The sequence below is a fragment of the Balaenoptera musculus genome, chromosome 9, assembly GCF_009873245.2.
Source record: "Balaenoptera musculus isolate JJ_BM4_2016_0621 chromosome 9, mBalMus1.pri.v3, whole genome shotgun sequence".
Taxonomy (NCBI): Eukaryota; Metazoa; Chordata; class Mammalia; order Artiodactyla; family Balaenopteridae; genus Balaenoptera; species Balaenoptera musculus.
In genome coordinates this window covers 8,120,675-8,146,262 of record NC_045793.1, presented here as the reverse complement: position 1 = coordinate 8,146,262, position 25,588 = coordinate 8,120,675, and the positions used below count along the sequence as shown (strand labels likewise).

At 42.7% G+C, this 25,588-nt stretch overlaps 1 protein-coding gene across 2 annotated transcripts in view; it reads left to right on the top strand.

Moving 5' to 3' along the window:
* The window catches only part of CNTNAP2 (contactin associated protein 2), a 2,064,798-nt gene that overhangs the window by 1,805,940 nt on the left and 233,270 nt on the right, over window positions 1-25,588 (top strand). For both annotated transcript variants that reach the window (XM_036864011.1, XM_036864010.1), the window contains exon 18: window positions 8,718-8,936. In XM_036864011.1, coding sequence (XP_036719906.1) covers window positions 8,718-8,936 — 219 coding nt within the window. The remainder of the gene's footprint in view (window positions 1-8,717; window positions 8,937-25,588) is intronic.

The window sequence follows — 25,588 nt, the reverse complement described above, 5'->3', positions numbered from 1 at the left end:
GACCTTAGTCAAGAGAAAAGCTTCCTCGACATCCATTGCCTCCTCGATCCGTTCTCCTCTCCATCTCAGGAGAATCCTTAGGCGTCCAGTTTCGAGGTTTCTCTCCTGCATCTTCAGCATTTCCTTTTATCACAAATATTCTGTCCTCACAGTCACCATCTGGGACTTTCATTTATTCTTCCAAACTGGCACTCTCTGCCCAGCACACAAGTCCCCACTGATTCCAAACATGGGGGTATTTAAACCCTGACTACATGTCCCTTACTGAGGACAGGTGCTGTTTCAAGCCACATGTCCTTTTGGAAAGCTTTTTGTCTTTTTCCTTTTTGAATCATATAGGTCCATTGATATTCAAGAAGTTATTCTCAGAAGGTAGTTAAATGCATGGAGAAGACTAAAATTAGAAAGGCTTTGCATTTTAAAGACAGCTCTCTGTTTTTTCATGGCCAATGGTAACTCTCTTTTGCTTCCTTTTCTCTGTGGATGCCTTTGTTTGTGAAGTTATTTTTTAACCATAATAAAAAGCTTAAAGGCAAAAATACATAAAGAGAAATACTTCTCATACTCAGGAGGTTATCAACATACCAGAGATTTAAAAATGAGTTCATAGCATTGATTGTTAAGCTCCAGGCATTTCCTTGAAGAACTTCCAAAAGACTTCAAATAAATTTTCTCCTTGCCAGTGTTCACTTTCAGATGTGTTTAACACTGAGATTTTGGGTGTGAATATGCATATTGGCTCTAAAAATTTCCATACTCACAAACTAAGACTATAGTAAAGAAAAGTAGGGTTTTTTAAAATTTCCTGCATAATATGAAAAGCAGTACAGCACAGTTAGAAAAACAGAAGCTCAATGCTTAGTTATAACTGGATGTTAGCATCTTACAGACTCAATTTCCTTATCTAGGCAGTGAAGGGGAGCTTGGAAGTTGGACTTCATTTTTGTACATCTTTCAGTCTGAACACTGTTGGGCTTGATTAGATGCCTCAAAAGCAAAGTGATTATTTTTGCAGAGAATTAGACCAACTGCAAACTTGGAAGGACCACAACTCACACAAAATTTCACACAATTGTTTTGAGGGTCCCCCAAAACAACCCTCATTTTCAATGATTCTCTAAAAGGACTCACAGAGCTCATCAAAGGCTGCTCTACTCGTGGTTATGGTTATGACACGGAAAGAATGCAGATTAGAATCAGACAAGAGAAAGAGCACAGAGGGCAGAGACCAGGAGAAGCCCCAGGTACCAAGCCCCCAGGTGTGCTCTTCCTATAGAGTCATGGACACCTTACTTTCCCGGAATTGATTGTGCCAGTATTCATGGGGTACTGCCAACCAGGGCAGCTCCCCTGAGCCTCAGTGTTCAGAGTCTTTATTCAGGCTCCTTTATTTAGGAATGGTCCACTGCTCATGTGGCCAACCTTGGTTTCCAGCCCCTCCAGGGACTGAACTGTGTGATCCAAACCCCTACCCTACATCACATCATTGGTCTATCTGGGGTGGTCAGCCCCTACCCAAATTACTATTTGATGAGGTTCCTACCCCAAATACTATCTGGTAAGGCCAGCCTCCACCCTAAATCACATTGTTAGACTACCTGGCATGACCCAAGGCCCCCAGGCAAACAGAGACACCGCTACCAGGCATAACACTCCAAGGCTTTAGATATTATCTACCCAAAGCCAAGGGCAAAGTCCAGACCCCTCCTCGGACAAGGTTAAACTCTTCACTACACAGTTTGAAAATCTCTTGATGACAAGGAAGCAGAAGATTCCTAGGGCCTTCCTACTAGAATGAAACTTGGCAACCCTAGTGTTTAAAGTAGTATTCCATGAAAATTGATACAACCACTATGGAGAACAGTATGGAGGTTCATTAAAAAACTAAAAATAGAACTACCATACCACCCAGCAATCCCACTACTGGGCATATACCCTGAGAAAACCATAATTCAAAAAGAGTCATGTACCACAATGTTCATTGCAGCTCTGTTTACAATAGCCAGGACATGGACGCAACCTAAGTGTCCATCGACAGATGAATGGATAAAGAAGATGTGGCACATATATACAATGGAATATTACTCAGCCATAAAAAGAAATGAAATTGAGTTTTTTGTAGTGAGGTGGATGGACCTAGAATCTGTCATACAGAGTGAAGTAAGTCAGAAAGAGAAAAACAAATACCGTATGCTAACACATATATTTGGAATCTATGAAAAAAAAAATAGTCATGAAGAACCTAGGGGCAAGATGGGAATAAAGACGCAGACCTACTAGAGAATGGACTTGAGGATATGGGGAGGGGGAAGGGTAAGCTGGGACAAAGTGAGAGAGTGGCATGGACGTATGTACACTACCAAATGTAAAATAGATAGCTAATGGGAAGCAGCCGCATAGCACAGGGAGATCAGCTCGGTGCTTTGTGACCCCATATCCCACCTGGAGGGGTGGGATAGGGAGGGTGGGAGGGAGGGAGACACAAGAGGGAAGAGATATGGGGATATATGTATATGTATAACTGATTCACCTTGTTATAAAGCAGAAACTAACACACCATTGTAAAGCAATTACACTCCAATAAAGATGTTAAAAATAAAATAAAATAAATAAAGTAGTATTCCAGGACCGCTTGTATCAGAGTCACCTGGCATTAGCAAAATACAAACTCCACAGTCCTACCCCAACTTACTGAGTGAGAGCAGCCTTGAAATGTGCATTTTAAGCATGTTTCTTTAGCAGTTTCTTACGTAGGCCAAAATTTGAGAAATGTAATTTTGATTCAAAGTCTTTGTTCCCAAGAGTAGAGTGAAAATAGCATGAGATGTAGAAATGGGAGAAAATTCTGCTTCTGGCTCCACTACTGGGTTTATCTTGGACAAGTCTTTGTTCCTCAAATGTTATAGGTTTGGGAACAACATTTGGCACAGTTTGTTTCAAACAGACATGACTCATGTATCAAGTTCCTAGACTGAGGAATATATATTAAGTTACTGTATGCCCTCAGGGAAGATGCTTATAGAATACAAGATGGCATTCCTTATATATGCTTGTGTGTTAAGTTATGGTTTGCATTAGGAAAATGCATGGATTTCTTTTTTTCAGAGTATCTAGATAATTGTTTGGCTTCCATGGCAGGAGTGTTCCTATTCATTCATTCATTCATTCATTCATTCATTCATAAATTGTTGAGTGCTTACTCTGTGTCAAGCATTGTTCTAGGCACTGAACAAAACTGAACAAAATGGAAAATACCTCTGCTTTAATGAGTGCAGGAGCACATATATATTGTGCTAGATGGCGATACATGCTATGTAGATCCAAAAAATTAGGATAAAGGGGAAAAGGCAGCTAAAGGGGGTGGGGGGTTGCTATTTAACATAGAAGGTTTAGGGAAGGAATTTCTAATATGAGGGCTGTGTGCAGAGGGATAGAAAAGCAGCCGTAGAGTTATTTGGGTAAAGGGACCAGTAAGTGCTTAGGCACTGAGTCGAGAGCAGTTTCACAATGTAGGGAAAGAGAAAGCCTTAAGGTGATGGGGTTAAAGAAAGACTAAGAGGAGCAGACACAGATACAGAGCATACAGGCAGCTCTTTCGAGGAATTTGGCAACAAAAGGGAGCAAAGAAATGGGATGTAAGGACAAGAGAAGGATTTTGTAGTGGAGGTGGTGGCTGTTAGCATTAGAGGTAGGTCCACACGGTCACGTGGAATGATTCAGTAGAGGACAAATTATAGACACTGTAGAAGGGGAGGGGGAATTGCTGGAGGGATGTCCTGGAACAGATAAGAAGGGATGGCACCCAGTGCGCAGTGGAGAACCTGGCCTTGGACAGGAATCATAGGTGTTCTCTTTGCTTCTTCTTCCTGTTTCTCACCTCTCTGATCCCTGTAATGACCTCATTTTCAGCCTACCTGTGTCTTCTCATACCCTTTCCTGTTGTCTAAATTCTTTTGTCTCCTAATGGACACTTAGCCCTTCCTTCATGAAAAAGAAAAAGAAAGCAGAAAATTCATAACATTCCCCACTCGTAGAGTGAGGCTAAAATATCTGCTCTGCCTATTACCAGTTTTGTTGTATGGATCTAATGAGATTTGGTGCAGAATAGCCCTTTGGAAGCTATCCATCCTTGAGCTTCACTTTAGAGTGAAAGAAACAAATCATCATCAAAACTGCAACTGTGTTAGCTGATCTTCTCAGTGTGTTCACTTTGTGTACCTTCCCTTGTGTTTTTACCTATTCTATGTTGAATGACCAATTTTTTCTGCTGCTTCCAACTGATGCTTTGAGTCTAATGTCTGAATGTTATCTCACCTGTTGGGAAAACCCAGAGTCCAAAAGCCTACTACTCTGGTCAGTTGTTAAATTCGTCTCTCGGTACATTAAGCCTGGAGTGATTTGTTTCCGAAAACTCATGGTTAGAATGAGAGTGAATAGTGCCACCTGCTGGAATTACACTTGAAGGAGGGGAGGGAAAAATATATATATATGTGTGTGTGTATATATATATATATATATATATATATATATATATATATATATATATATATATATATACACACCAAGAGCTGTCCATGGTTCTGTCCCATTCATTGCTTTGTCACACAAATGAAGTCATGAGCCAGATGTGATCAAAGATGATTTCTGCCATCATGCTTGTTTCTAATGCCCATATGCCACCTTGTGCATTTCTCTTCTAATATCTCTCTTTTCTCCCTGTAGTGATCCAATATCTACCACTACTAGTGAGACCAGCTCTATTTCATTTACTGTTTCTCTTAGAATCTCTTGGAAATTAGATCATAGAATGTTCGCATTTGAAGGGACCTTAGAGCTCATCAGTGTTTTCAAACACATTTTGGACATAGAAACTCTTGGGAAACTATAGATGTAATCCTCCTTGCAGACACCAATAAACAGAGCCCAAAAGGTGACAAAGCAAAGTGAAGACTAGAACTCATAAATACTGATTGCTAAACCGTTCTCTATATCAGTTAAGATGCTTTTAGCTGCAAGAAAGATGGCTTGAGCAATAAGGGATATCTCACATAAGAAGCCTTGAAGTGGCTCCAGGAATAATTTAGGGGCTGAACAACGTCAGCTAAGCCCCAGGTCCATCCCATTTCCCTCCCTGTTCTCCTCAGTGTGTCCGAGATTTACAGACGGCTCCACCAACACTAGAAACCACATCTCCACCCAAGACCAAGGAGCAAAAGGGGATAACTATCTCTTCTCTTACCAACTAATTAATTTTTCTTCCAAAGACTCCCCCTCATGCCTTACTGGCCAGAAGGAAATGATATATCCCATCTTAAGTGGGTTGCTGGCAGGGAGCTCAGAATTCTCATGTTTGACTTAGACAAGTCCAGATACACCCTCTGGGCCTGGGGTAGGGCCATCCATACCTGAAGCATAAAGTTTTACGGAAGCACATAGTTTCCTGGGCAGAATCAGGTCGGCTCACAAGGAAAAGGGTGGGGGATTGTCTAGCTGTCGGGCAGAATTCTCCATGGGTCTCTCCCATTTCTGCTTGTCTTCTGAACAAGAGGCATTGTCAGCTTTGTTCATACCTTTTAAAGGATGTGTGTGTAGCAAACAGTCTCGGAGGACAGAATGCCTTCCTCCAGAACAGAGAGTAGATTTGTTTCCTGACCAGGATAATAAAGCCAATGTCTCTCCCCAGGACAAAAGTTAAGCAGGTTTGCTAGCAGCCCTTTTAAAACTTCGGGGTTTCCTAAAGTCAGGGTTCCTTGGCTGTGATGCAAACTCACTGCACAGGCAGCTCCACATGGCCCCCACGGGACTCTGGGGACCAGAGAAACCAAGGAGGACTGACGCTCATGCTGCCTGCTGCACCGTGAAGAATGCAGTGCTTTATCTCTGACCCACGAGTCTCCTGTCTTCTGCCAGCATCTACCAAACGATGGCAGGCTAACTTGTGAGTTTGCAAGAAAGATGCTTCCCAGTTCCTGACACTAAGAGAAAGGCAACCATTCGTGTTTGCTACAGTGTTCTTTCTAATGAGCCACGCTAGAAACATCCAATCTTCAAATACTTATTTCTGAAAATAAGAATAGTTTCGATACATCAGAAATTCCTTTTCTACAGTCAGAAACAGGGCAACACTTCAGTCTCCTGGAGAAACACATTAAGAGGATGGTGTCCTTGGCTCTCGTGTCTTTTACTCTGCCTCCCTTTCATTCGCTTGCTGACTCTCTCTGTAATTATCTCTTTTAAAATGTCAGCTCCTCTCACCCAGAAACAAAGAGCAATCAGCACAAACTGAACTTCAGAAGCCTTTAAAACATGCTTGCCGTTTGGCTGGGAGATAGGATTTCTCCAAGGCAATGTCAGGGAAGCTGACATTGAATGAATAAGCAAAAGGAACCCTTTCCCTCACTCTCATGCGGGGCCTCAGGAAGCACCAGAAGGGAAGTGGGATGGGCTGAAATTGTGAACATTGCTTCAACAGAGCCTGGATGGAGGCTCTTGGAGGAGGATTCTGCTCTCAGAGGCCGTCAGCCTTGAGTCCCTCTTCCTGCACACAGTTGGGGAGAGGACTGAGCTACAGCAGGTCCTGGAGACCTTCTTTCCTTCCCTAGAGGGAAGTGTTGATGTTAGGAACGGGGGATCTAGTGCGACAAGCAGAGAAGGAAGTATGGATATTTCCTGGTATCTGCTGGTCCTCAGAGTTTCTCCAAATAGTGTCAACTTAAAGACCTGAACAAAAATTAGTCAGAGCAGGAGGAGAGGAGGAGAGGAAATTAGAGGAGCATTAATCCCTCTGAGTCAAATTTTAGGGTTAAACTCAATTTATCCCTAAATCGTATTTCCCTGATGGCTGTTGATGCCTTTGAAACAAAACCATCTTTCCTTCTTAGCTCAGGAAGCCTTGTTCTCTGGCTATTCTGACAACTTAACATTTTAAAATGCATCTGCTAAGACACAGCACTGCAAGAACAGAACAAATTCAATCTTAAAAACCGAGGTTACGTTTTCCCCATTGACCATGCCAGAAATTCAGGGAAAGATCATTCAGTCCATGAGTCGTATGATCGTCGACCCACATTCTGATCATACTTCTGCAGAAACCTTGGTGAAGGTCACTGGCCTCCATCAGGTCACAGTGACCCCGGAAGGCAGGAGCTCCTAATTTAGAGAAGAAATTTCACCAGAGCACGTGTGGCATCACCACAGGTGTTAAAATTAAAGTTCCCTCTCTAACGACAGAAAGGAACCAAATTCCTTGGTACAATTAGGTTGATTAAATTGAGTTCTGCGTCTGATGTCCCTGGAGCTCAATAAAGTTAATGCAGCTTTCAGAGGGGCCTGACCCAGAGGTGGGGAACAGTCTAGGTCTTGAGAGAACCTGGCCCACTGCGGTTTTTAAATGAGAAATTTGATTGCTTGCAACATCATCTCAAAATGGTACCAGTCCAGAGAAGCTGAATTTTTCATTAGCCTGGGGAAAAAAATGACAGATATTTAATTAAACTGCTTGGAGATTCGTCAGAGGCTCATTGATAGATAGAGGAGCTGAATCTCTTTATAAGCAAAGTTAGAAAATCCAGTGGTGTGCCACATCTTTCCTATCAAAAGAATTCACCAAGCTAAGGAGCTGGGACCCGCATGCCACTACCTCTCCTGCCAATTGCAGGAAAAATATACACTTAAAAAAACATATTTATAAAGCACTAGGTAGTCACTGAGGAACTTGAAACCTAAAATGTGTTCTAAGAAAGCTACTTACAACTGGAGTTACCAAAGCAACCTCCTAGTCCATTGTTCCATGGTTGAAAGGTGATTTATTAACGGAGTTTGATTGGGAGCAGATCTATAAAAAAAAAAAAAAAAAAAAAAAAGAAGAATGATTTGTGATTAGTGCTGGAGGGTAGGTTATGAGAAGGACCTGACATCCCAGATGGTGAACATCCAAGGTGTGCAACAAATGATTCAAGAAAGGGGTTTTTCTGCGGGACTCTGGAGCTGCCCTTTGCCCAGCCCCAGAGGTCCGGAAAAGATGTGGGTCATCCTCATTGCCCGCACAATTCACAGCTCCCTAACTTTCCCTAGGAACTTTAAGGATTAGATCAAGGAAATAAAGTTTTGTGAATTCCCCCAAAGCAGTAGCTCTCAACTCTAGCTATATATTAATATTTTCCAGGAAGCTTTTAAAAAATACCAGTGCCTACCCAGCTGAGTGGGAATCCCTGGGGACAGAGCTGGACACGGGTGTGTTTCGTAAAGCTCTCAGGTGACGCTTGGTGCAGCCAGAGCTACAAGTCACGCCCTAGGAGCTACTGAAGAGTCACGTAGTGTGTGCGGAGAGCCAAAAGGTCTCAGGCTCTGAAATCTGAGAAGCCTGGTTCCGATCCTGACTCCACTACTCACTAAATCTAAGATGCTCGACATGCGCTTAAGTGCTCCAGCCTTCAGGTCCTTATCTGGAAAGAGTCAATGATGGTAACTTCCTGATAAAATAAACAAATGTATACCTGACCCCCAATCCAAGTTTATTTTCCTCCCCCTGGTTATTAATGGTTAGCAATGGTTCATGTTTTATCCCTCCTCAAAGGATTTCGCCTTGGACCTTTGTAGCAAGTGACTAGCTTAGATTACTCTTTCTCTCCATGCTTTGTTTTACCTCTAGAATTCACCACTGTTTGGTATCTGGGAGGGAGATACTCATGTGCCTTTCATGCTTTCTGCTCCTCCAGCTGCCACGGAAGTGTCCTTTTCATTTGATGTCGGAAACGGGCCAGTGGAGATTGTGGTGAGGTCACCCGCCCCTCTCAACGATGACCAGTGGCACCGGGTCACCGCGGAGAGGAATGTCAAGCAGGCCAGCCTGCAGGTGGACAGGCTACCCCGGCAGACCCGCAAGGCCCCAGCGGAAGGCCACACCCGCCTGGAGCTCTACAGCCAGCTGTTTGTCGGTGAGTGATGGGGCGGCAAGAGTGACTTCTCTGTTGCTTGAAATAACTTCCACCTTGGGAAAAAATAAAACTGCCGACGGAGGGTTCTGATAGAGATTTTTGCAAAAGTAAGTGTTTTTGCCTCTTGTGGTCTCCTCCGAAACGGAATGGAACAAGGAAGAGGACCCAGGAACCCTAAATCTGGTTCTACTCTCTGCTTTTTGTTTTCTTTTTGGCCACATTGCACGACATGTGAGATCTTAGTTCCCCGACAAGGGATTGAACCCGCGTCCCCTGCGTTGGAAGTGCAGAGTCTTAACTACTGGACCACCAGGGAAGTCCCTACTCTCTGCGTTCTGGAGCCCACAGTCCTCATGTACAAAATGAGAGGGTGGGCTAGGACATCTCTGAGGTCTCTGATCTATGCAGTTTTAGGTTTATGGTTTTAGAACTGCATAAAATTCCTTAATGATTTAGAGCACTTGTAAATGTGGAAAAGGAAGGATGGAAGAAGGGGAGGGACGGAGGGAGGGGAGAGAAGGAATGGGCTCCCTAAGTTCAGGTTTGCTTGAAATGATAAGTAGAAATCCACTCCTTTCTCTACCTAGCCTCAAGGTTCTAGGCAGAGAAAGACTTAGACTTCTCTTTACATAACATCTTTCCACAGAGGAAAGAGATCAACACTGAGAAGAAATTGAAACAGAGCAAAAAGTAAAGCATCCTTTGCGAGAAGTAGATCTAGCCCCACATTCTGGTCTTTGCTTATGACACGTTCTAGCTGAACCTAACATTACTTTCAATCAATACTTGTTTCCATGGCTTGTGAGATTTTAACTTTTGTTTTCCAGAATACTAATATTTTAGGAAATTAGCTATTTTTCTTCTGTTGAATGAAAAGAAAGCAAGTTTGAAGGACTTGGTGGCTGTCTTGCCACCTTAGACCTCCCCTCTAGGTGTGTGTGGGTTAATTGGTCAAGTCTATCAGCTGTGGTCTCAGGCCCAGCAAAAGCAGACATGACCTTCCACCTGGGCTCCACCCAGTGGAGGTCAGAGTCCCGATGGTGTCTTTCATAATTATGGCAGGATGTTTTAAGAACATTAGAAAGTCACAAAAAGAGGTAAAATTAGATGTCCACTCCTTTGGTGAAATGTGGGCAAATTGTTAGCGTAGTCAGTTAGCTTTGGAAGTAAGACTGACTTGATAACAAGCCACATCAGCCAGGGGCCATGAAAGTCACAGAGTTTGAAATAAAGTACTGACTGCTCCACCCCAACCAGAGCTCAGTCCCTTCCAAATCCTCCCCTCAAGTTACAGTTCTCAAAATTACACATTATTTTTAAATTACTTTTTTATTGAAGTACAGTTGATTTACAATGTTGTGTTCCTGGTGTACAGCAAAGTGATTCAGTTATACATATATATATATTCTTTTTCATATTCTTTTCCATTATGGTTTATCACAGGATATTGAATATAGTTCCCTGTGCTATACAGAAGGACCTTGTTGTTTATCCATTCTATATTATAATAGTTTGCATCTGCTAATCCCAAACTCCCAATCCAACCCTCCCCGCCACCTGCCCCTGGACAACCACAAGTCTGTTCTCTATGTCTGTGAGTCTGTTTCTGTTTCATAGATAAGTGCATTTGTGTCATATTTTAGATTCCACATATAAGTGATATCATACAGTATTTGTGTTTCTCTTTCTGACCTACTTTGCTTAGTATGGTAATCTCTAGGTCCATCCATGTAGCCGCAAATGGCACTATTTCATTCTTTTTTATGGCTGAGTAATATTCCACTGTATGTATATGCCACATCTTCTTTATCCATTCATCTGTTGCTGGACATTTAGGTTGCTTCCCTGTCTAGGCTGTTGAAAATAGTGCTGCTATGAACATAGGGGTGCATGTATCTTTTTTTTTGGCTGTGTTGGGTCTTCATTGCTGCACGCAGGCTTTCTCTAGTTGTGGCGAGCAAGGGCTACTCTTCGTTGCAGTGCGCAGGCTTCTCATTGCGGTGGCTTCTCTTGTTGCAGAGCACGGGCTGTAGGTGCAGGCTTCTGTAGTTGTGGTGTGTGTGGGCTCAGTAGTTGTGGCTCACGGACCCTAGAGCACAGGCTCAGTAGTTGTGGCGCACAGGCTTAGTTGCTCCGCGGCATGTGGGATCTTCCCAGACCAGGGCTCGAACCCATGTCCCCTGCATTGGCAGGCGGATTCTTAACCACTGCGCCACCAGGGAAGTCCTGCATGTATCTTTTTGAATTATAGTTTTGTCCCGATATATGTCCAGGAGTGGGATTGCTGGACTGTATGGCAACTCTATTTTTAGTTTTTTGAGAAACCTCCATACTGTTCTCCATAGTGGCTGCACCAATTTACATTCCCACCTACAGTGTAAGAGGGTTCCCTTTTCTCCACAGCCTCTCCAGCATTTGTTATTTGTAGACTTTTTAATTATTTTTATCAAACATCAGGTCCACTGATTCCTGCCAAACGCTGTGAACAACTTCCCCTTTATCAATACATCTTACCCAGATCACCTAGGATGTTTCTTCCTAAATCCTGTTCATCCCAGGCATGCTGGTTAGATTCTACTTGGTTTTCATTATAACAGGTGACCCTAATTGACCCAATTTCTCATTTTTCTGAGATCTCCCTGGATGCAGAGATCCAATTTTACTTTTATCCCTTTCTGTCTACTGACTGTAGTGGTCTCCAAGAATCTTGGAGACCAAGTAAAGCTGTAAAATGAAAAAGGGTAGGGGGAGACATTTATTATGGTCTTGGAAAGAATTTTGATTCATGTAAACAAGATGACCTGGGAACAGCTTAATAAAAGAGAAGAGGAGAGGGCTGTGGTCAGAGTCCAACAAAACACTTAAATCTAAGGGAGAAGCAAAAAGAGTAGCATCTCAGGAAGAAGAATGAAGAGGAATGAAAAGAACAAGCAAGGAAAAACCAGGAGACAGGCTGTCACAGGAGGAGAGAGTTTCATGAAACTGCTTATCATTGACAGATAATATCAAGTCCCATGTGTAAAATAGAGCTAAGAAAATGTTCTTTGAATTTAGTAATTATGAAACCACTGTTGACTTTGGAGAGAGAAAAGTTTCAGAACAGTGGGCTGACATGATGAGTCAGCAACTTCCTTTCACTTGATGAAAAAGAGTAAGTCTCCTGTGCCAGTTTCTAATTTCCTGTAATCTGAGATGTGGGCGTGAGGCACATCTCCAGGACACAAGCTATTTGAGACAGTATGAGAAATATTGATCTGCAATAGAAGTCCACCCCAGGGGAAATGGGAAGGGGCTTGTTTCCAGAAAACAACAAATTCAACAGTTCTGAAGCCCTGGAGCCAGTTATCCCAAGACTATTTGATAGGATTCAGGCAACCAGGAAGTTGTTCTCAGCTCAGCTGTCATAACAAGTGTTACCACTTTTCCTCTTTGAGTCTCTTTTTTCATCTAATAAAGGAATTGGATTAGTTGGTCTCCAAACTTTCTTCCAACTTCAGCCATTTAGGATTGTGTGTTTAGAAGTGGTTTGAAAAGTTCTGAGTTGCCAAGCGATTACCCATAACACCATGGGCTTGAATCCCACCTCTGCCACTTAGCATCTGAGAGACCACTGACAAGTTACCTAATATATCTGTCAAGTAGGGATACAGTTCCTACGTCTCAGGAGGAGATGAGCTAGTCCATGCTAAGCACGCTGTAGAGTATCTGGCACAGAGCCAGTACTCATTAAATAGGAGGTATTTCTCTACCTTTTCCTTTACCTTTTATTCCCTTAGCTTTCTTCTTCTTCCATGTAATATTCACCCTCTCCTACAGAACTCACTTCCCTATAGAACTCACTTCTAACTGGCTTGTTTCGTCCTTCCCAAAATACTGATCTGAAATGGGATCACTTCACCCCACCAGCCCTGAAGGAAAGGTCACGTGCTACATGGCCTTCAACATCCAAAGTCACTCCACAGTCACTCCGCTCACCTGCCATGGTGGCCACAGAGCAGCAGGCGAGGGCCCAGGAATTTTCTCACCAAGAAAGCAAGTGAGCATCCCTCTGAAAACACCACCCATCACCCCTGTCCACAGCAGAGACTTGGGGCAGAGCTGCCCAAGAGCTCCATCCAGGTTCTAGAAAAGGAAGGGCTTAAAAGCTCAACCTAGAGCTAAAAGACGTTCTTGGCTTTGGACTCTACGGAAGGCCACCCTCTGCCCGCTGCCTACGTTAGCAGGGCCAGGCTCCTGTCTCCTCTTCCAAAGTCACTGAAAAACAGAGGATACAGCTCTCTTCACTCTACATGTAAAATATAATTAGAAGGTAGAGCCTCCTTTCCATTGGATAGTCCCCTGCTGCGAGTTGGGAGGAGATAAGGCTCCATCCTTCAATAACACTTATCTACCCAGCAACTGGGCTGGGGGAGCAGTAGAGTCTCCATGGCATAAAGGAAGAAACTGTGACTCAGAGAGCCTAAGTAAACTGCCTGATGCCATACAACTACATGCAGTGATGAATGTGAGATTCAGACTTGGGTTTGTCTGGCTCCAAAATCTCTGTTCCTTCTATGACAATAAAACAAAGGAGAAGAAGAGCAAGAGAGCCATGTGGCTGACAGGGTCTTGGTGCCCCGGGCTGGTGTCAGGCCTGAGCCTCTGAGGTGGGAGAGCCGAGTTCAGGACATTGGACCACCAGAGACCACTCGGCCCCATGTAATATCAGTCAGCAAGAGCTCACCCAGAGATCTCCGTCTCAATGCTAAGACCCAGCTCCACTCAACGGCCAGCAAACTCCAGTGCTGGACGCCCCATGCCAAACAACTAACAAGACAGGAACACAACCCCACCCATTAGCAGACAGGCTGCCTAAAGTCATAGTGAGTTCACAGACACCCCAAAACACACCAACGGACGTGGCCCTGCCGACCAGAAAGACAAGATCCAGCCCCACCCACCAGAACACAGGCACCAGTCCCCTCTACCAGAAAGCCTACACAAGCCCCTGAACCAACCTTACCCACTGGTGGCAACACCAAAAACAACAGGAACTATGAACCTGTAGCTGTGAAAAGGAGACCCCAAACACAGTAAGTTAAACAAAATGAGAAGACAGAGAAATATGCAGCAGATGAAGGAGCAAGGTAAGCACCCACCAGACCAAACAAATGAAGAGGAAATAGGCAACCTACCTGAAAAAGAATTCAGAATAATGATAGTAAACATGATGCAAAATCTTGGAAATAGAATTGAGAAAATACAAGAAACGTGTAACAAGGACCTAGAAGAACTAAAGAGAAAATAAACAATGATGAACAACACAAATGAAATTAAAAATTCTCTAGAAGGAATCAATAGCAGAATAACTGAGGCAGAAGAACAGATAAGTGACCTGGAAGATAAAATAGTGGAAATAACTACCGCAGAGCAGAATAAAGAAAAAAGAATGAAAAGAATTGAGGACAGTCTCAGAGAATTCTGGGACAACATTAAACGTATCAACATTTGAATTATAGGGGTTCCAGAAGAAGAAGAGAAAAAGAAAGGGTCTGAGAAAATATTTGAAGAGATTATAGTTGAAAACTTCCCTAACATGGGAAAGGAAATAGTCAATCAAGTCCAGGAAGCACAGCGACTCCCATACAGGACAAATCCAAGGAGAAACACGCCAAGACACATATTAATCAAACTATCAAAAAATAAATACAAAGAAAAAATATTAAAAGCAGCAAGGGAAAAGCGACAAATAACATACAAGGGAATCCCCATAAGGTTAAAAGCTGATCTTGTAGCAGAAACTCTACAAGCCAGAAGGGAGTGGCAGGACATATTTAAAGTGATGAAAGGGAAAAACCTACAACCAAAATTACTCTACCCAGCAAGGATCTCATTCAGATTCGACAGAGAAATCAAAATCTTTACAGACAAGCCAAAGCGAAGAGAATTCAGTACCACCGAACCAGCTTTACAACAAATGCTAAAGGAACTTCTCTAGGCAGGAAACACAAGAGAAGGAAAAGACCTACAATAACAAACAGAAAACAATTAATAAAATGGTAATAGGAACATACATATCAATAACTACCTTAAATGTAAATGGATTAAATGCTCCAACCAAAAGACATAGACTGGCTGATGGATACAAAAACAAGACCCATATATATATGTATGCTGTCTACAAGAGACCCACTTCAGACCTAGGGACACATACAGACTGAAAGTGAGGGGATGGAAAAAGATATTCCATGCAAATAGAAATCAAAAGAAAGCTGGAGTAGCAATTCTCATATCAGACAAAATAGACTTTACAATAAAGACTATTACAAGAGACAAAGAAGGACATTACATAAGGATCAAGGGATCAATCCAAGAAGAAGATATAACAATTGTAAATATTTACGAACCCAACATAGGAGCACCTCAATACATAAGGCAAATGCTAACAGCCATAAAAGGGGAAATCGACAGTAACACAATCATAGTAGGGGACTTTAACACCCCACTTTCACCAATGGACAGATCATCCAAAATGAAAATACATAAGGAAACACAAGCTTTAAATGACACATTAAACAAGATGGACTTAGTTGATATTTATAGGACATTCCATCCAAAAACAACAGAATACACTTTCTTCTCAAGTGCTCATGGAACATTCTCCAGCATAGATCATATCTTGGGACACAAATCAAGCCTTGGTAAATTTAAGAAAATTGAAATCCTATCAAGTATATATTCTGACCACAATGGTATGAGACTAGATATCAATTATGGGAAAAAAACTGTAAAAAATACAAACACATGGAGGCTAGACAATACACTACTAAATAACCAAGAGATCACTGAAGAAATCAAAGAGGAAATTAAAAAATACCTAGAAACAAATGACAATGAAAACACGATGACCCAAAACCTATGGGATGCAGCAAAAGCAGTTCTAAGAGGGAAGTGTATAGCAGTACAATCCTACCTCAAGAAACAAGAAACATCTCAAATAAACAACCTAACGTTACACCTAAAGCAATTAGAGAAAGAAGAACAAAAAAAACCCAAAAGTTAGCAGAAGGAAAGAAATCATAAAGATCAGATCAGAAATAAATGAAATAGAAACAAAGAAAACAATAGCAAAGATCAATAAAACTAAGAGCCGGTTCTTTGAGAAGATAAACAAAATTGATAAACCATTAGCCAGACTCATCAAGAAAAAAAGGGCGAAGACTCAAATCAGTTAGAATTAGAAATGAAAAAGGAGAAGTAACTGACACTGCAGAAATACAAAGGACCATGAGAGATTACTACAAGCAACTATATGCCAATAAAATGGACAACCTGGAAGAAATGGACAAATTCTTAGAAAAGCACAACCTTCTGAGACTGAACCAGGAAGAAACAGAAAATATAAACAGCCCGATCACGAGCACTGATTTGAAACTGTGATTAAAAATCCTCCAACAAACAAAAGCCCAGGACCAGATGGCTTCACAGGCGAATTCTATCAAATATTTAGAGAAGAGCTAACACCTATCCTTCTCAAACTGTTCCAAAATATAGCAGAGGGAGGAACACTCCCAAACTCATTCTATGAGGGCACCATCACCCTGATACCAAAACCAGACAAAGATGTCACAAAAAAAGAAAACAGGCCAATATCACTGATGAACATAGATGCAAAAACGCTTAACAAAATACTAGCAAACAGAATCCAACAGTACATTAGAAGGATCATACACCATGATCAAGTAGGGTTTATCCCAGGAATGCAAGGATTCTTCAGTATACGCAAATCAATCAATGTGATACACCATATTAACAAATTGAAGGAGAAAAACCGTATGATCATCTCAATAGATGCAGAGAAAGCTTTCAACAAAATTCTACACCAAATTATGATAAAAACCCTCCAGAAAGTAGGCACAGAGGGAACTTACCTCAACATTATAAAGCCCATATATGACAAACCCACAGCCAGCATCATTCTCAATGGTGACAAACTGAAACCATTTCCTCTAAGATCAGGAACAAGACAAGGTGGCCCACTCTCACCACTGTTATTCAACATAGCTTTGGAAGTTTTAGCCACAGCAATCAGAGAAGAAAAAGAAATTGAACCCAAATCAGAAAAGAAGAAGTAAAACTGTTACTGTTTGCAGATGACATGATACTATACATAGAGAATCCTAAGGATGCCACCAGAAAACTACTAGAGCTAGTCAATGGATTTGGTAAAGTAGCAGGATACAAAATTAATGCACAGAAATCTCTTGCATTCCTATACACTAATGATGAAAAATTTGAAAGAGTAATTAAGGAAACACTCCCATATACCATTGCAACAAAAAGAATAAAATATCTAGGCATAAACCTACCTAAGGAAACAAAAGACCTGTATGCAGAAAACTGTAAGACACTGATGAAAGAAATTAAAGATGATACAAACAGATGGAGAAATATACCATGTTCTTGGATTGGAAGAATCAACATTGTGAAAATGACTCTACTACCCAAAGCAATCTGCAGATTCAGTGCAATCCCTTTCAAACTACCAATGGCATTTTTCACAGAACTAGAGTAAAAAATTTCACAATTTGTATGGAAACACAAAAGACCCCAAATAGCCAAAGCAATCTTGAGAAAGGAAAACGGAGCTGGAGGAATCAGGCTCCCAGACTTCAGACTATACTACAAAGCTACAGTAATCAAGACAATATGGTACTGGCACAAAAACAGAAATATAGATCAATGGAACAGGATGGAAAGCCCAGAGATAAACCCACGCACATATGGTCACCTTATCTTTGATAAAGGAGGCAAGAATATACAGTGGAGAAAAGACAGCCTCTTCAATAAGTGGTGCTGGGAAAACTGGACAGCTACATGTAAAGGAATGAAATTAGAAAACTTCCTAACACCATACACAAAAATAAGCTCAAAGTGGATTAAAGACCTAAATAGAAGGCCAGACAGTATAAAATTCTTAGAGGAAAACATAGGCAGAACACTGTATGACATAAATCACAGCAAGATTCTTTTTGACCCACCTCCTAGAGAAATGGAAATAAAAACAAAAATAAACAAATGGGACTTAATGAAACTTAAAATCTTTGGCACAGGAAAGGAAACCATAAACAAGATGAAAAGACAACCCTCAGAATGGGAGAAAATATTTGCAAATGAAGCAACTGACAAAGGATTAATCTGCAAAATATAGAAGCGCTCATGCAGCTCAATATCAAAAACACAAACAACCTAATCCCAAAATGGGTAGAAGACCTAGATAGACATTTCTCCAAAGATGATATACAGATTGCCAACAAACACATGAAAGGATGCTCAACATCACTAATCATTAGAGAAATGCAAATCAAAACTACAATGAGGTATCACCTCACACCAGTCAGAATGGCCATCATCAAAAAATCTACCAACAATAAATGCTGGAGAGGGTGTGGAAAAAAGGGAACCCTCTTGCACTGTTGGTAGGAATGTAAATTGATACAGCCACTATGGAAAACAGTATGGAGGTTCCTTAAAAAACTAAGAATAGAACTACCATATGACCCAGCAATCCCACTACTGGGCATATAGCCTGAGAAAACCATAATTCAAAAAGAGTCATGTACCACAGTGTTCATTGCAGCACTATTTACAATAACCAGGACATGGAAGCAACCTAAGTGTCCATCAACAAATGAATGGATAAAGAGGATGTGGCACATATATACAGTGGAATATTACTCAGCTATAAAAAGAAACGAAATTGAGTTATTTGTAGTGAGGTGGATGGACCTAGAGTCTGTCATACAGAGTGAAGTATGTCAGAAACAGGAAAACAAATACCGTATGTTAACACATATATATATGGAATCTAAAAAAAATATATATATCTATATATCTATCTATATATATATATATGGTTATGAAGAACCTAGGGGCAGGACAGGAATAAAGATGCAGATGCAGAGAATGGACTTGAGGACACGGGGAGGGGGAAGGGTAAGCTGGGAAGAAGTGAGAGAGTGGCATGGACATATATACACTACCAAATGTAAAATAGATAGCTAGTGGGAAGCAGCCGCATAGCACAGGGAGATCAGCTTGGTGCTTTGTGACCACCTAGAGGGGTGGGATAGGGAGGGTGGGAGGGAGATGCAAGAGGGAGGAGATATGGGGATATATGTATACGTATAGCTGATTCACTTTGTTGTACAGCAGAAACTAACACAACAATGTAAAGCAATTATACTCCAGTAAAGATGTTAAAAAAAAATATATATATATATATATTAAGAAGCTGCCATGAAAAGAGGGTTAACACAGGTCTTTTGGAAGTTACGAGAATCCAGCTATGATTCTGGTTTAGTCAAAAAGTAACAATTAAATTTTAAAATGAAACCTGGGAAGAAAGAGCAGTTGCTGGTATTTGTCTGAAAAGCACTGGAGGCTTTCTCATGCCTCATGTCTTTGCTGCAACATGAGCAAATAGCATCAGATGAGCTCCCGGGATGGCCTGGCAGAGGTGTGTGAACCACACGGCGGTCTGCAGCCTCAGCAGCCCAGGTGCTCAGACCTGCATCCTCCGTGGAAGCCGTGGGCCAGATTTCTCTCAAGGGGTGGAGAAGAGCAGACACGTTCAAGGTCATTACTCAGCACGAACAACACCAGGCTGCATTGAGCCGGGGCCCTCTTTGGCACAGACACATGCCAGCGAGTTCGGAGTCCTGGCCGCCGAGGCAGCAGCGGCCGGGCCGGCAGGAAGCAGGGGTCTGGGGGCCTCAACCTGGAGGCCGGCGGCCAGCCCAGGGCAGGGGCAGCGTGAGCCGCTGGGGAGAGGTGAGCGGGCTTGTCAGGGTGGGGGGCTGGTGCAGGGGTTTACGTGCGGCAAAATCAACGCAGGCCAGAGTGTGTCATTGTGTTCGGCAGTAGTTAAAGGAGAAGGCCAGCATTTCCAGAGGGCTGGAGGCTGCTTCGGGGGGAAGTCAAGCTCCTAAGTGGCTCCTTGAGCAAGAAGGTTAGGTCCTCTTAACTGTGACACATGTCCAGGCTCAACTCACTTGGCCCTGAACTCTTCTGAAATCTCTCTGGAAGTTCAAGGAGGCCAGCCCTTTTGTGCAAGATGTCGCCCGAAAGAGGCTTAAAAACTCGTCCTCACTCCTTCAGGATCCTCTGTGCTGCCCGGGAGGCCTGGTCGGAGATTCCGTGGGGGAAGTGCTGTCTTCAGGAGGTCTCATGGGAGCAGGGAGCCTGCAGCGTTTCTTCCTCTGCCAGACAGTTTGTCTATGAGGAAAATTTCCTCCTGTGTGGCAACTTGAGCTTATGGCAGAGTCGAGGTTTGTTCGATGGACTCAGGCGAATGGGGACTGGAGTGCTGCGACCGTCCTCTGGGCTCCGCTTGGCGGGCAGCCCGACAACTGCCCGCCTCCCCAGACTCGGGAGTGTAGCTCGTTTAGTCCCTTGCTCCTCACGCCCTCAGTATTCCAGACTCATGGGTGGATAATCCCATGGCCATCTGAAATGCAAGGTCATGGAGGGAGTAAAGGGAAAATCGACCTTTGTAGGCAAGGGAGAGAAGTGAAATTCACGTCATGAAGTGCACTCCAATCTGTGCATGAATAAAATGGCTCTTTCTGGTATCTGAAAAGTTTAGGATAAAAAATATATAATTCGAATTGCAGGAATTAAAACACAGGAAATCTGTTGCTTGTTCCCATTTCCCGCAAACCTGAGTCAATAGCAGCAACATACTTGCTGGCTAAGATGTCCTGGGTGATACTTCAAGGCCAAGTGCTTCATGTGCTTTATTTATCTCATTTAATCCACACGAGAACCTTATATAAAGTATGTACTGTTACTGATTCCCGTTTTCTTTTCACAGTGAAGAAACTAAAGCTAAAGATTAGTTAACAGCCCAAGGTCAGGCAGCTAGTAAGAGGCAAGAGGTGCGATTTGATCCCAGGCTGATTCCAGAGACTTAACCATTTGTCTTGTCCAAGCAAAAATTGCACCAAAGTTAAACAAGCAAGGAAGACTTCATTCAAGGCTACTGCAGGAGGGGAGAGAGGCCAGAGCTTGGGGTGAGCTCAGCTCTGCTGAAGGAAAGGGCAAGGAAAATTTTTGTCCCTTTTACAACTAGGAGCAAGTTGCCGGCCCTGAGGAAGTTAGGCTCCGACCCTCCCCAGAAACTGGGATGTAGCGGCAGCAGCTCCCTGAATGTTTACGTTCCAAAAAGATGCCCCCAGGTCCTTGAGAAAGGCGTTCCAGTTTTACAGCTGGAAAAAGGCCATTTTACAACCGGCAGAAGGCTTTTTCAAAGATAAATATCTCAAAGGAGCAGAGAAAGAATTTAAGTAAATGCTCTAAGAATAGGGGAGTCAAGGATCCAGGGTCAGAAGAAACGTGTCAAAATTTACTCAGTCCGAGGGGAACGTTAAGGCTGTCTTGGTCCTTATACCAGGGTCCCTCATCTGGGGGGCTGCTGTGACCCACCAGGTATTTGGAAAAGCGTGAAGGCTTTGGAGCACTACCTTCAGCTCCAGCCACAGGCACAGCTGCCCGCAGTGCAGAGGAGAAGCCACCCCCACAAAGCCTTGCACCCCCAGGTGGCAGCCACGCCCCATGCAACGCTGCTCGCAGTTACGGAGCCTATAGTAGGAGACGATGAGATCGGGCCGGTCCTGAGTCAGCCCCGGCAGGCGTTCTGTGGGTTACCAGTCACGCTGGCAAAGATCAAGGCAGGCAGGCCCTCACCGTCTGACACGAGCACAAAGGGCTTGGATTTACAAGAGAATTTTATGCAGAAGCACTGGTGGCAGGGAACAAACGAGACGCCTTACTTAAGAGTTTCTCTGGTACAGAGAGAAGCTGCTTTTCTTTTCAGCTCATTTGGCAAACCCTTTAGAAAGGCTGTCAAAGTCAACGCGGAGCTCTCTAGAGCCGTGTCTAGAGCACGATCCTCCGGCTTCTCTCCACGCTCTCAGCAGCAGCCCCCGTGCCCTCCTTCTTGAAACACTCTCTTCTCTTGGATTCCATGGCGTGTGCTTGCCCGCTTTGCCTCACCTCACTGGCCATGACTGGAGTCTCTCCTGTGAGCTCTCTTCCGTGACCGCTAAATGTTGGAGCATCAGACACAGAGCCTTCCCCTCTTCTCCAGCCATACGTTTCCCTGGGTGATCTCATCCAGTCCAATGGCTCCGTATACTATTTATGCACCAATGACTCTGAAATCAAAATCTCCAGGCCTCACTTTTCTGGAAACTCTGCATCCACGTACACAGCTGTCTACTTGGCGTATCCACGTGGCTGTCTGATGGGTGTCTCAGAGTAAGCATGGCAAGGAGAGCTCCTGCTGCCTGCCCCAAGCCTGCTCTTCTGCCAGCCTTCCCGTCTCAGAAAATGACATCATCGCCCACCCATTTCTGCTTGAACCCCAAATCTGTCGTTAGCCTTGATTTCCTCTTTCCCTCATCACTGCCCATCATTAGTGAGTCCTGTGACTGCCTCCGGCTGTGCCCCAAATGCACCCCCTGCTGTCTCCTGCCACGGGTCCCACTCTAGTCGAAGCCACGGTTGTTTCCTGCTTGGACTGTTGTAACTGGTCTCCTGACTGGTCTCCAGTCTTGGTATGTTTTTTGAACACACCAAGCCTGTTCCTGCTTTAGAGCATTTACACTGGCTCTTCCCTCTACCTGAAACTCCTCCCCAGACATCAACAAAATTGACTCCTTCTTTTTTTTAATTGAAGTATAGTTGATTTACAATATTACGCTAGTTTCAAGTGTATAGCGTAGTGATTCAATATTTTTATAAATTATACTCCATTTAAAATTATTACAAAATAATGGTACTATTTCCCTGTGCTGTACAATATATCCGTGTTGCTTATTTATTTTATACATATAGTAGTTTGTGTCTTTCAATCCCCTACCCCTATCTTGCCCCTCCCCTCTTTCCCTCTCCACGCCGGTAACTACTAGTTTGCTCTCTGTATCTGTGAGTCTGTTTCTGTATTGTTATATGCATTCATTTGTTTTAGTTTTTAGATTCCACATATACGTGATAACATACAGTATTTGGTCTTTCTCTGACTTATTTCACTAAGCATAATACTCTCTAGGTGCATCCACATTGTTGCAAATGGCAGAATCTCATTCTTTTTAACGCCTGAGTAATATTCCATTGTGTATATAGGTACCACATCTTCTGTATCCATTCATCTGTTGGTGGACACCTAGGGTGCTCCCATATCTTAAAGGTTGGCTCCGTCTTGTCATTCACTCTCAGCTCTGTACCTCCTCAGAGAGGCCTTCGCTGACCACTCAGTCTAATGTAGCCAGCCATTTACCATTTTACATTCTCCTTAGAACTTGTGATATTTTCATTTATCTTTGTGTCCTTCCCCTAGAAGGTAAGCTACCTGACAGGAGAGATTTAGAATATCGCTGCAGTGGTTGCTGAGTGAGCAATAGGATGAATGAATAAGTGAATTATGTTTTTGTTACTTCTCTGAGTTAACAGTCATACTGCCATCTTTGGAAATATCTTTTTCATTAGATACCAAGACTGAAATCAAGCATGACCAAAGCCTAAAAAAAGAGTCATGGAGAAATTCATATGATGAAACATAGCATCTCAGATCATTCTAGGCCCTAAATATAGTTTTCAGTCTCCCTCTCTCAAATTGAGGTCTTGCCTGTGTGGCAGTGGCTGAGATGCTAGCTGGGACCCTAATGCAAAGAGTTTCTGGCCCGACCCTTGTAACTGGTCTCCTGGTTCTCTCCCAGAGATAGGGAGTGATGTCATAATTAGGAACCACTGCCATAAGATAATCAAGTAAAAAGATGTGCTAGATAAAATCTAGTTTTAAAAAATCACTAGATGAAATCAGTAAACTATCTACAGAGCAAAAATGCAAGTAAAATACAGAAGCTTCTCCATGGAATGCTACTCCTTCACAGCTGTTCACCTCAAGGATTGCTAGCACATTTATTCCTTTCTTAACACGACCGCCTTCACGAGGCTCTGCCATGAAACCACATATGAGGCATCCACTCTCTTCTCCGTAGAGCTGTCCCCTCCCTGCCAACCTCACGGGTGCAGGATGGTCCTTCCCCACTGTCACCATATGCTTTCCTGCCCTTTACCTTTTAGAGGTCAAAACGAATTAACTTTTGCAATCCCAGCTGTCTATTTTACAGTTAGAGTTCTAACATATGAAGTAAGTTATGATAGACACAATTTTTACCTTTCTTACATGCACTCCCAACATAATCAAACCAACAATGTACTTTTAACTTCCTTTGAACCTCCAAAAGGTAGTCTGTTCACTACCTATTTCCATAGGTGCTGAGCTTATTTTCTAAGGCAGAGATTACATGTTTAGAAACTTACAGAGAGATATGCAGTCAAATGCTTTACCACTGAGCTATACCCCTTTAGAGACAGATTTTGAACCTAAGAAAAGAGCCAAACCTATTGTTCACCTTCTGTGGAAAAACAGCTCATGTGCCACAAGAATAAAAGCTTCAGGGATTCTGAGGTCTTTTATTCCAATTTTCTCATGACAGTTGGCATGGGCTAATTCAGAGAAGACATTTTAATGTAAAGGCACCAATTTTGAAATCAGTATGGAAAAAAAAGTTTCAAAAATAGACTTATCAAATAATTTCTCATATGGATTTTTTATTCTTTCAGTAAGGACTGGACTAAGCTTCATGATAATAAATAGCAACTGTCACACAGAAAAAGACTGTAATAAAATTAGTATCAGTGACACAATATTGAGGAAGGAACCAGTACTCACTGCCCCGCAGTCCCTCCTGTGATACACTAAGAAAGTGAGAGAAAAGCCATCCACTGTTACTGGCTTAAATAGAGTTGTTTCCCGCCAAATGCTGCATTTTATCCTCTTTTCTTTCATCTGCATCGTTTTCAAGGTCCCCTGGTGTGGGATTCTGTGGGACTCACACTCTTCATATCGTGGTCCTGTTGTCACAAACTGGCAGTGTTCCTCATTCGTTTTAATTTCACTTTATTATTTTACATCCTTTTTCACCATTCCCAATTCCACTCTCTCCCCATCGCTGGCACCCACTCAACTGTATTTTATGTATAACCTTCTAGCCCCACCCTCTATATATTTGTTCAAAATATGTGCATGTTATGGAAAATTCATAGTATTGCCTTTCGAGTGTCATTATTCATATAAGTGGTATTGTACTACAAATCTCATTCTGTTTCTTTCTCTTTCACTCAGCCTTATGTTTGTTTTTTTAAAATTTATTTATTTTATTTATTTATTTTTGGCTGTGTTGGGTCTTCTTGCTGGGCGCGGGCTTTCTCTTGTGTGGCGAGCAGGGGCTACTCTTTGTTGTGGTGCGTGGGCTTCTCATTGCAGTGGCTTCTCTTGTTGTGGAGCATGGGCTCTAGGAGCACAGGCTTCAGTAGTTGCGGCACACGGGCTCAGTAGTTGTGGCACACGGGCTTAGTTGCTCTGCAGCATGTGGTATCTTCCCGGACCAGGGATCAAACCCGTGTCCCCTGCATTGGCAGGCAGATTCTCAACCACTGCGCCACCAGGGGAGCCCCCAGCCTTATGTTTTTAAGATGTATTTGTGTAGCTCTGTGAATACTATGTGTATAGTGTTCCATTGTGTGTATATCCATGCTTTATTTAT